Genomic DNA, 12,971 nt, shown 5'->3' on the forward strand with positions numbered 1-12,971 from the left:
GTGTCCAGCAGTAGTCAGTAGGGATGTGAATCGTTTTAGGACGATTAAAATTATCGTCCGATAATTTTAATATCGTCTTAAACCGTTATGGAACACAATACAATACAGATTCTAACGATTTATCGTTATAAATCGTTAGAATCGTGAGCCGGCACACTAAAACCCCCTAAAACCCACCCCCGACCCTTTAAATTAAATCCCCCACCCTCCCGAACCCCCCCCCAAATAACTTAAATAACCTGCGGGTCCAGCGGTGGTCCGGAACGGCAGCGGTCCGGAACGGGCTCCTGCTCCTGAATCTTGTCGTCTTCAGCCGGCGCCATTTTCCAAAATGGCGCCGAAAAATGGCGGCGGCCATAGACGAAAAAGATTGGACGGCAGGAGGTCCTTCCGGACCCCCGCTGGACTTTTGGCAAGTCTCGTGGGGGTCAGGAGGCCCCCCACAAGCTGGCCAAAAGTTCCTGGAGGTCCAGCGGGGGTCAGGGAGCGATTTCCCGCCGCGAATCGTTTTCGTACGGAAAATGGCGCCGGCAGGAGATCGACTGCAGGAGGTCGTTCAGCGAGGGTTCCGGCGCCTCGCTGAACGACCTCCTGCAGTCGATCTCCTGCCGGCGCCATTTTCCGTACGAAAACGATTCGCGGCGGGAAATCGCTCCCTGACCCCCGCTGGACCTCCAGGAACTTTTGGCCAGCTTGTGGGGGGCCTCCTGACCCCCACGAGACTTGCCAAAAGTCCAGCGGGGGTCCGGAAGGACCTCCTGCCGTCCAATCTTTTTCGTCTATGGCCGCCGCCATTTTTCGGCGCCATTTTGGAAAATGGCGCCGGCTGAAGACGACAAGATTGAGGAGCAGGAGCCCGTTCCGGACCGCCGCTGGACCCGCAGGTTATTTAAGTTATTTGGGGGGGGGTTCGGGAGGGTGGGGGATTTAATTTAAAGGGTCGGGGGTGGGTTTTAGGGGGTTTTAGTGTGCAGGTTTTTCGATTTTTCGATTTTTCGATTTTTAACGATGTTCTGGCGAGGGATGGGGTTCGGGAGGGTGGGGGATTTAATTTAAAGGGTAGGGGGTGGGTTTTAGGGGGTTTTAATGTGCCGGTTTTTCGATTTTTCGATTTTTAACGATTTTTAACGATTTTTCACGATTTTTCACGATATTTTACCCCCCCAAACGGCAACAATACGATTCCCTCCCCCTCCCAGCCGAAATCGATCGTTAAGACGATCGAGGACACGATTCACATCCTTAGTAGTCAGCCAGCATGAATATTTCAAATGCTTACCCTTTCTGACTGGGCTTCATATAGTACACTGCTGACGTCAGCTTACTCAGCAGCAGCATGGCAGTAGAACTGCATTGCATCAGAAAATGATGTAATAAACTCTGGATGAGGTGTGCATGATGGTATTATGCAATATGATGCAATATTACATCATTCTGGGCTTATTTACAGTCCTACTGGATAAATTTACATGACTAAACAGAGAAAGTGAACTATATTAAATATCTTCAAAACGAAAGCCAATAAAAACTTTTCATGGTCATATTCGTGTTCAGCACATCAAGATACTACAGAGTAGGACCTTTTTAGGTCAGTAACACTTTCATTGTTGCCCAGTGTAAGTGTCTTGGTGCACAGATTTTATTTTTGAAGAACAATAATAAGACAGGGAGAATGACTTTCTTCCACACATAATTAATAACCACAGGGGGTTTGCGTTCCTGCCTTATAGATATTTTCCAAGCAGAAGGGTAAATCAGTATCAGTGGTGGTATGTGGGCAGCAGCTGAGCCCTGAGACCACCAGCAATGGTTGTCTTTGTGGGTGCAGCCACCTCGACCCTGCCCTCCCGTCATGATTGGGTTGGCATTCCCCCCCCCCCCCCCCCCCCACATAGCCACTCGACATGGTGGCCCTCGTGTGTGCTGCGTGGCACAATCGGAAGTCCCTGCCTGCATAATGATGTCGGACTGGCCTGGCGCACCCACCCATTGGAGGTCTCTATCAGCGGTGAGGGGAAGAGCTTTGGGGGCATGATTATATCCCTGGGCTGCCGGCTCAACATAGAGATCCATTGGCTGAAAGCCCAGGATGTGCTAGGGAGATATCAATGCCAGGCTTAAAGGGAGAGGAGCCCATAGCTTACTCCCTTTTGGATCGGCGTCCCCCTGGCTAGTGGGAGCATTTCCCTCCATCCCTGCTTAAGATGGCATAGGAGTGCAAGTTAGATGCTTGATGTTAGAAATAGTGATGCCTCTGTTGTGTAGAATTAACTGTTGCAGCGGGTATCTGAGCCTTGGATAAATGAAAAGGGGGAGTGCCAGGTCCTGCCAGCTCAGGGGTGGCATGATGTCATCTCTTGAGCCCAGCTATAACTCTGTGCAAGGCCTTGCAATTCACGGCAGGCCTTGGCGATGGGGTCTCTGGAGCATCCCTCAGGGTGCGTTACTAGATGACGCTGGTGATCAGCTCCTGGATGTAGGATGGGTGCAGGACCCTGGCAAGGCAGGAGGGATTTGGGGGTGAGAGAGATGAGTTAGGAGGCTGTGTACTTAGCCCTGTTTGTAATTTGTTTAACAAAGCTGCAGCCATATTTGTTCCAAATGTAATACCGACTGAAGTATGTTTATGGGATTGCATTGAGATGAGGTCCCCGACTTTGGTTTGGAAGGCGGAGGGGCGACGCGGTGCAGGTACCCCTGTTTGTTACCATAAAGCGTCCACCTGAAAATAAAAGGTTAACATGCAATTTCACTTCTGCTGTTTCAGCACAGACTCTGCCAATTATCAAGTTTTTAGTTTTTGTATATTTAATGGTCTACTGATTATGCCTTTCTTTCTTTGGGCAAGTCTCTGCTCTTTTCCTCCACTACCAACTCCTGACCTTGCTGTGCCATGTGCATGGAATAGATTTCCTGATTCGATGCATCATGTCCCTCTCTGGCCATAATAAAGTCCAGTATAAAAACTCACTTTTGCTTTTAAATCCTAAATACTTCCCTTCAAGAAATGCACTTCCCACAGTCTCTTCTTAGCCATAAGTTTGTCTTGACTAGACTGTAAGCTCCATTGAGCAGGGACTGTCCTTTATATGTTTATTTTTTTATTTGGATTTAGCTCACACATTATCATTGGTAGCACAAGGCATATTGCATTCAGAATTTGTAGGTATTTCCCTATTCCCAGAGGGGTAGATTTTTTTAAAAAAGCGCGATCGCGTACTTTTGTTCGCCCAGCAGGCACAAACAAAAGAATGCTGGATTTTATAAGATACGTGCATAGCCACGCGTATCTTATAAAATCCTGGATCGGCGCGCGCAAGGCTGCCGATTTTGGGCAGCCTGCGCGCGCATGTTATAAAATCCAGGGTCGGTGCGCGCAAGTTGCACAATTGTGCACCTCCTTGCGTGCACCGACCCTGGATTTTATAACATGCGCGCGCAGGCTGCCCAAAATCGGCGCGCATCCTGCCTCCATTCCCTCCTCCCCCCCCGCACCTTCCCCTCCCTTCCCCTATCTAACCCGCCCCCAGCCCTACCTCCCGGCAGGCGTAACTTACGCGCGCCGGCCAACAGCCGGCCCACGATCCCGGTTACAGCAGCAAATGGCCGCTGTGCCTGGAGGCTCAGGCCCCGCCCCACCCCGCACCCTGGATCGCCCCAGACCGCCCACGCCCACCCCTTTTTGCAAGCCCCGGGACAAACGCGTGTTCCAGGATTTAGCCGCGCAGCCTGCCTTCGTTCCCTCCGAGGCCGCTCCGAAATCGGAGCGGCCTCGGAGGGAACTTTCTTTCGCCCTCCCCTCACCTTCCCCTCCCTTCCCCTACCTAACCCCCCCCCCCGGCCCTATCTAAACCCCCCCCCCTTACCTTTGTCCCTAGATTTACGCCTGCTAGAAGCAGACGTAAATCTACGCGCGCCAGCGGATTGCTGGCGCGCCGTCATCTGACCCGGGGGCTGGTCTAGAGGCCTCGACCACGCCCCCGGGCTGGAGCCACGCCCCCGGACCCGCCCCCGAAACACCACATCCCCCCGAAACGTCACGTCACTCGGCCCCGCCCCCGACACGCCCCCTTCAAAAAACCCCGGGACTTACACGCGTCCCGGGGCTCTGCGCGCGCCAGCGGCCTATGCAAAATAGGCACGCAGGCGCGCGAGGAGGGCCCTGCTCGCGTAAATCCGGGCGGATTTACGCGAGCAGGGCTTTTAAAATCCGCCCGTCAGGGTTTATAATTTAAGGGGGCTATTTACTAAGCTGCAGCATTTTCCCTGGAGGGCGAAAATACGGCGAGATTTACTAAGCTGCGGTACAATGTACCGCTCTGTGGTGAAATACTACAAGGAAAAATACCACAGGTTAGTGCTATCAAAAAATGCTGCACAATATCAGCCCAGCAGCCCCACAGCCACGTATCCCTGCAGCCCATCTTCTTAAAGGGTCCTAGTGGCTTGAATAACTATCCTTCCCCTCCCCCCCAGTATAGGCAAAATAAACCCCTGAGGGTCTTTCGAGACACCTTGTCCTACTCCCACCCCTGCTGCCCTATGAGCAGTCAAAGTATGTAAAAAATATTTTAAGTTAAGGCTCCAGATGGAGACTCTGCCCACTCTCCACCACTCCCCTATTTTAACACACCCCGAGAGCTCACCCAGCCCCCTCCAGCCTTACTAGTCTCAACATAACATCCCTGGAGGCCCAGTGTGGGCCTGGAGCACCCCCCCCCCCCATGGCTTTCGGCCCAGTGCCGCCATTTTTCAAAATGGTGCCAGCAGCCAAGGTTGTATCATTGACCCTAACATAGATTGGGGCTACCAGGAAACCTTAATGTTGATTGTTGTATGGGATAAGAACCAGGCTGCCAAAACCCTTCGATGGTGTGTTTGGGGGTGAGGAAGTAATTGGGGTGTCAGGACTGCCAGGGATCTTTCATGTTGTGTGCAGGGGTGGGGGCCCTGATGATGTATGCAAGGGGTAAGTTTTTGGGGGAAGGAGGTCCCTAGTTCCTCAGATCAGAAGACAAGATGTCTTCCATATTAACCAGCCCTTTTACTTTAGGATGGTTAGTGCAGGGGATTTTGCAATATAGCATGTGTGCAATACTTTTTATGGCAGCACCTATGCAAATTTTGTATGCTTGTTAAAGAGGCTATATTTTAACAGGCTCACAAAAATATTTGTTCATCACCCATTGTGTTTTAGCATGTGTACACTAAACATTTGCACTAGTTTTTGTATATAGTGTATTGAAATGAAACAAGGAAAAATGTGTTTGCCATACTTTGCTATGCATGTGGTGTTTTTAAGATGTCTGCATTTTGTAGTAGCTTGCAGGATATATGACATTTCCATTGTTGCCATTGCAAATTATTTTTTGCATTACATTTTACAAACAACAATTAGGATGAATCCTTCAGAAATAATTAGTACTTAAGAGCTCATCACACATTGCTATTTGAATAATGTAGTCCGAGTTGTTCTCTAAACTTTTGATTCTTACATTTTCATTTAAAATACATATATATTTGAGGGAAAATGTTACCCTTTACATACACTTTATGGGAGGGTTCATCCTCTTTTAACGGTTCAGCACTTGTCGTGGTCATTAAGGGAAATAAAGATTTGGGACTGCATTTTGCAAAATTCTTGAAACACGTACATGGCCAAATAGCAAAAGATAATTAAACCAATGCATTTTTCTCATAGTACAGGGAAAGGTATTTTGGGGAGAAATTGGTCTCTGTACCTTAGAGCTATACTGCTTTACAAAATGTTTTACGGTCTGGGTAATTGTGCAGAATGGAGTCCTAGATGAACAGTTCATTTTTAGGCTTGGCAGTATATTATACTACGAGGACAATTTTTAAAGCCAATTATCCGGGGAAACTGCAATTTACTCGTAAATTGGCTGTCTGGAAATTGCTGTCTCTCATTATGGTTAACAGTGTACTTCGTATTCCACTCCTCCTTGGGGGGGGGAGGGCACGCTCAGGCGTATGTTTTGGCCGGAATTGGAAGATAACACATGCCAATTGTATTTTCAGGTCTATGGTTATTAAGTTCCTTACAAAATCTATCTGGAGAAAAAAAGGTGCAAAAGTCTGTGGATATTTTGTACCCATGTACTTTCCCTTTGAAACTTGTGCAAAGCGTGCAGGTAAAATGCACCTGTGGATTCTGCTTCAAAGTGTGCAACCTGAAAATTGGCCCCAGTAATACTTGGAGCACATAACTGTGGACTTTAAAGTCTTTAGCTAAACTTTGCTTAACATATCACTTTGGACAAGTCCCTCTGCCTTCCTGTTCTTACACTTAAAGTCTGATTCATCAGGGGAATTTTCCCCATGGGCACACAAATGAGAAAAACCTTGATGAACAGGGTTCTTAAATTGTAATATTGTTGGAGTAGAATTGTTATAATCACATGAATTAAGATATACTGTTTTGCATACCTGTTCACAATCATATCATATTTGTTTAGACTTAATCAACTTCCTAGACTTAAATTATATTATAGCACTTAATATTTCAAAATTATTTTCACAGAAAGAACTTCCTAGAGAAAAATGTAGTATTATAGTTCAGCACAGGCACTAGGCAAAATTGTCTGCCTCAGAATAGAAGATATGAATTAGATTTGTCCATCTTGGTATATTTTATTGTGTGATTCCTGTTCCAATTTTAATGAGTTCATGTAGGGTCCAAACTACTAAACTTTTTCCTTATAGATTGGATAAAGCCTTAGGTAACTTGGAGCCTTAGTTATCATCATATATAGGTGCATATTTACTAAAAGACGCTAATGCACCTTGGGGATCATTTATCAAAGTGCTATATGGCGTTTTTGCATGCAAAAAACACCTTTAACACATGTGAAAGCACCATAACATTTGGTGCGATGCAAATGAGAAAAAGGGGAGTTTTGTGAAGCTGTATTGCATGGCTTTAATGCAAATTTTAACTACAACTTTTTCATTTATGTAAAGCAGTGTGATAGGGCTTTATTGTGTGTTGCAATGTTTTTGCACATGCTGTTTTAAGCTACCACTGAGAGAGAGACTAGCCATAATGCTACCACACTAGATCAGTATTTATGGGAGGCCCACCTAGTAACTTGAGGTGAGGTTTAGGTATTAGGGGCCACTTTGACATTCAAAGTGAGATGTACAAATAGACCAGTGTCTCTTGTGAAGATTTGATGACCTTCGGAATGAGGAAACTCACCCAAAGATGAGATTTGTGCAATGTTCTTACAAGAATTCTGGCATTGCAAAGTATTTATCACAATTTGCACTAAGATAGTGCTTTGCATTTCCTTCATTCAACCACCAGGGGACCATTGTTGAATGAATGAATGAATGAGAGAGAGAGAGAGAGAGAGAGAGAGAGAGAGAGAGAGAGAGAGAGAGAGAGAGAGAGAGAGAGAGAGAGAGAGAGAGAGAGACTGGCCATAATGTCATGGCCCATAGGTAGGTACTTGTATCCCTATGGTAGGCCCACCTAGTAACTCGAGGTGGGGTTTAGGTAAGAGTGTAGGGGGTTAGGGGCCACTTTGACATTCTACGTGACACCTACGAACAGAACAGTGGTCTCTTGTGAAGATTTGCTGGCCTTCGGAGTGAGGAAACTCACTCCAAGATGAGATTTGGGCAAGGTTCTCTCAACCTAGCTTGATGTTACCCAGGTAGAGAGTCCATCAAGCTAGGTTGAGAGAACCTTGCCCAAATCTCATCTTGGAGTGAGTTTCCTCACTCCAAAGGTCATCAAATCTTCATGAGACCACTGTTCTGTTCGTAGGTGTCACGTAGAATGTCAAAGTGGCCCCTAACCCCCTACACTCTTACCTAAACCCCTCCTCGAGTTACTAGGTGGGCCTACCATAGGGATAAAAATACCTACCTATGGGCCATGACATTACAGCCAGTCTCTCTTGCTCTCGCTCACGCTCGCACTCTCGCCCTCCCCCCAAGGCTCTGGACCCTTCAATTCACCTGAAATCAGCCTTACAGGAGACATCGCAAAGGGCGATGAAACCTTACTGCACAGCTTAATGCAATTCAAAGAGGTGTTGTTAAAATCAGTGTTACGGCTGTGTGATAGCTCTTCACAGACAGGCTAACCCAGCCCACTCTCCGCCCCTAACTCCTCCTATTTTCTGAATTTGCATCGCACCATACGATATGGTGCTATCGCATGCGTTGATAGGGGATAGGGAAATACCTACAGTACCTGAATGTAATCCACTTTGAAGCACTGAAAAAACTGCGAAAAGCGGAATATAAATCTAAATAAATAAAATATTGTTGCAGTATTGGCTTTTTAGTAAATACTAGCACGTTCTTCCATTTATTTATTTACGGTATTGATTTCCTTCCTTTGCCCAATCCTTAAGTCTAGCCATTAAGTAATTCATGATCATTTAACAACTGTTTTTGAAGTGCATCAATTTTGTATTTGAAAATTTCATATAAATGCCTAGAAATAATACTAAAAAATACTGATGGAATAGAAGGTACTATGCATGAAGAAATGTTATAGGACAGGAATAGCCAACTCCGGTCCTCAAGAGGCTCAGACAGCTCTGGGCTTCAGGATATTGATTCCACAATGAATCTGATTGAGATAGATTTGCCTGCACAGCTTCCAATGTATGCAACTCTATCTCATGTACAGTATATTCATTGTGGATATCCTGAAAACCAGATCTGTTTGTAGCTCTTGAGGACTAAAATTGTCCACCTCCATTATAGGGGGTTTATGCATTGTATCCACTGGATCTTAAAATGTGGAGTGATATAAATGTTAAACAAAAGTCTAATAAAGCAGTATTTTAACCTGACTAAAAAATCAGTTTAAAATATAAATGAAACATGCCCCTGATGTCTGTATACTGAAAACAAACTCAACTTTACACGTGCATGCTATTCTAAGTACGTACTGATGTCCTAGAGATATGATTCAGGTGTCAAATTATTGCACAGAATGTGTGATGCATCAAAAAAAGAATGTCACATGCACTTGAAACATAAGTACACACAGTGGACCCCAACCATGAGGGTGCAGTCTATGGGGGAATGAATAGTGTATGAATTTATAGCAAAATAGAGGCAGACCTGTTTTTAGGCATAGGCAACACAGGTAGTGCCTAGAGTACCAATTTTGTAAGCACCCAAACTGGGACACTCCCTGCTATTTAATGATTTCTGGGAGTGAAACTCCCCCTCACCACCATCACCCCACCCAGGGCCAGCGGAAGCACTAGGTGGCGCGAGTCATGTAGGGCCATGAATGGCAGCACCAAAGAGGAGTGGAGATTCAGCAATGTTGACTCCTGTTTACCTCTGAGGCCCCACCGCTCGCGGCCCCACAATGCGGGTTAACAGTGCGTTCCGCACAGACAAACTGTCTGTTTGAAAAAAAATAGATTTAAACATAAAATAACAACTTATGAGTGTAACTGTTGACCCCACCCAGGAATGCCTCTAGACCGCCCCCTTGTGTATATGTACACATGAACGTGAAAATACACATATATTAATAACTTTTCTAAAATACAAAATATGCAAGTAGAGGTTACTTATGCATGTATATTCTAATTTTTACATGTGCAACATTTTGAAAATTCACCTTTATGTGCTTAATTTGCAAACCTGCCAGTCTCAACCCAGCCTCTCACTAGGCACATAAAATTGCACACATACAATTTTTACCCATGTATCAATCAGGCACTTTTCTAAAGGGTCTTTTCTGCTGGTAAAGTACTACTTTATCTGCAGAAGTTCCTTTGAAAACTACTCTTCCCTTGTATTGTGTGTGTACCATAAATTTAAGAATGAGATGAACTATTTTTTTTTTACTGTTAATATAACATAGAAAATAGTTAAATCTATGCATGTAAAAGCATCTAACTAATACTGTTGTATTTTTGCAGCATTTTATTTTGCGGCATGTCAATAGCAATCAATGTCTTGATGAGCCATCTGAGGAGGATAAAATGGTTCCCACCTTGAGGGACTGCAGTGGAAGCCATTCCCAACAGTGGTTACTTCGCAACATGACATTGGGTGCCTAAATGCCAGACGAATCTTGACAGATACCCTCAGGCCACATAAAGTTTTGAGATCTTCAGTTTTCAAGTAATTTTCAACATTTAAACATACTGTATATTGCTCGGTTCTTATCCTTGCTGAAATGGACGTCTTTGGAAACCTTTCAGAACCTTGCTATGTGATCACAAAGTTGTTCTAGCTTTCTTTCCCTCCTGTGGGATACATGTACATGCCCCTTCAAAATCTGCATTAGTTCACAATCATTATAAGCACACTAGATGTTATATGTAGCATGGTACATGCTGTTAATAATATTGCCAGAGAAATATGTATCATATATTGTCTGTTTTTCCCCTGTTATGTCATGTATGGTAAAGCTGCTTAAAAGTGACATAAAGCCTTACGGAAATAACTTGCAATAAAATATAGCAATTGTTTTATAAACTGCCGTAATATTTGTACTTGCCTTGATGGAGCTTGGTAAGACTCTTAGCTGTTTTTCTTGTATGAACGGTACTTGGTGAAGAACCAAATTAAAAGGTTTTATAAGCAGTAAATTTCACATCCAAAAAGAACACATTCATGTTTTGTGACAGCAAAAAAAAAAAAAAGAAATGGTTGAATATTTAAAATGTAAGTGCTTGTAAAGTCAGCAGAACCAACCAAACCAGAAGGTTTTACATATAGGAAAATGGCTATAAATGTTATCTTTTTAATGGATTAACATTGTACATTTCTTGACTAGCAACACTCCCTTTCTCACGTCCAAACAGAATGAGCTTCTTTCAGCTTGTATCTGAGGACGAGTGTTAATTCCTGAAAGCTAATGAAGAAATGTATGACATTGGTCTAATGAAAAGGTAAAAGTATCATCTGACATATATATAAACAGGTGATACCTGATATATATATATATACTTGTTTGTTCACCTTTATATCAGTACAGTGTATTCAAGTGGACTAATGTGGCACTACTTTTTACCCACAAATAGAAAAATAATTCCAAAATAGATCTGGCAGTACATGTTTGAGTATGTAGTACTTTTATCATGCTCCACATCAAGCATATGTTTCCTTATTTAACCACCTTTTTGGTAAATGTTGACTGAAGTGTAAATGTTTTTTTAAATGATGTGTTATAAATTACCACTTTCCCATTAGTTGCATTATGTTAAATAAGCAATGTGAAGAAACAGTTATACATTGCATTTGGAAGATCATAATTTTTGCAAAGGTCTTTGTACAGCTAACAAATGTGCTCTAATGGTGAAGCTGCAATACAATTATTTTTTTGCTAGTAAAATTCTACAATAAAATTATCTCATCCACTGTGGGCCATTACTAAATTGCGTGAGATGTTAGATTTATTACTTTCCCTGTTTTATCAGTCTCATGATTTGGCTTCAGAACCATATTTATTACTGATAATATATGGCTTTTGCAGTACAGTTAAAATTATACCTCCTTGCATTGGAAAAGATCTTATCAGTCTCACTTTGCTAAAGTTTTTAAGGTTCGATATCCAAATATAAGGATTCAGGAATACCCATCACCATTCAGTAAAATCTAGGCATGAGGGCAAGGGTACGTTTCTGAACAGTGGAATAATGTTTTAATATCATTGCCTCTTTGGTACCCTTGAGTACAAGAAGTTAAATCATATGTGATTCAATGAGAATATTTTTAAAGTAATATAAACTGCATGGTAATATGTTCAAAGGATTAAATATCAGGCAAATTTTGAATGGAATCCTGGATCCACGGGATTTTAATGAATTATCAACTTTTAAAAGGTTTTCTTACCAGAAAGAGCCTGTTGTCACTTTACTTTTGCTAGTGTATTCTAATTCTGCTTGCTGTATCTTAAAAAAAAAAAATTCCCCAAAATATATGATCACATACATTATAACTTGCATCTCGTTGGTAGGTGCCAAATGCAATCTCACGTGAAGAGCCATTATGCAAGACTACTGCCTGTATACATATGAATAACATAGGAAAAGTACTTGATAAAAGAAGAAATAGCAAGTATATGTGTCAATAACGTGAACATATTTTAAAACAATTAAAAATAAAAGCTGAAGTACTTCCGAAGTTGCTTACATTTTTTGAGATCTGTGAATGCAAACATCTGCCCTTGTATAGAAATACTACCTTTGTCTCCTGCATTTGAATGTAAATGTATGACATAGATATGCTATGTTGTACGGTATGTTAACACAGCTGGTATGATGACACCATGCTTAAGAAATTGCTTCAAAATATATACTACTCTGTTTAAGGTGCTGAATGAATACCAGTAATGTGTTATGCCCAGGTTGCCCGCTTTTCAGTGTCCATGTGTTTTACAACATTTCATAACTTCTTATAAACTGACCATCACCTCAACATTTTCCATAGGGTCTAGTAATGGATGGGCTTTTTTTTAATTCTATGTATATGTATAATAAATTGCTGTATGAACTTGGCTGTGCACTTATCTTTCCCCTTCATTAAAAAGGGTGCTAGTGTATACTGGATCATGTAAAGAAATCACTATACTGCTGCCAGGGTGTTTTTGAAACTAAAATGGCATTTGTAAAAGAATTGGATGTTAAATTATAATAGTTACTAAGTAGTGTAATGGTATTATTTGATGTAAATTAAAATATTTATACACTTTTGTAGAATTAAAATATACCAGTTTAATTTTCTTATTGTGTGTTTTGCAGCATCATTTTAGACACCACAGTTAAATATGTTATAGTGTTTAATGTCTATGTGTTAATGGTATTCTCTTCAAATGTCTACTTTTCCAGATTTTTTTGAAACAGGTTTTAGCAAATTTTGTGACTTATTAAAGGCAAAAAATTGATAGACGTAGAAACCATTGCTTCTTTTATCCGCAGAATAGGTAGAGAAATGGTCGACAACAATGCAAACATTCC

The 12,971-nt window shown here is 42.5% G+C and overlaps 1 protein-coding gene across 5 annotated transcripts in view; it reads left to right on the forward strand.

Moving 5' to 3' along the window:
* The window catches only part of GALNT13 (polypeptide N-acetylgalactosaminyltransferase 13), a 740,598-nt gene extending 727,861 nt beyond the window's left edge, over positions 1-12,737 (forward strand). For 3 of the 5 annotated variants that reach the window (XM_029605513.1, XM_029605509.1, XM_029605512.1), the window contains one exon: positions 9,927-12,737. In XM_029605513.1, the coding sequence (XP_029461373.1) occupies positions 9,927-10,067 (141 nt within the window). In that variant the 3' untranslated portion in view covers positions 10,068-12,737. The remainder of the gene's footprint in view (positions 1-9,926) is intronic. The other 2 variants (XM_029605510.1, XM_029605511.1) reach the window with 1 other exon arrangement.
* Positions 12,738-12,971: the final 234 nt, after the last annotated feature.

This window comes from Rhinatrema bivittatum, chromosome 6, assembly GCF_901001135.1.
Source record: "Rhinatrema bivittatum chromosome 6, aRhiBiv1.1, whole genome shotgun sequence".
Taxonomy (NCBI): Eukaryota; Metazoa; Chordata; class Amphibia; order Gymnophiona; family Rhinatrematidae; genus Rhinatrema; species Rhinatrema bivittatum.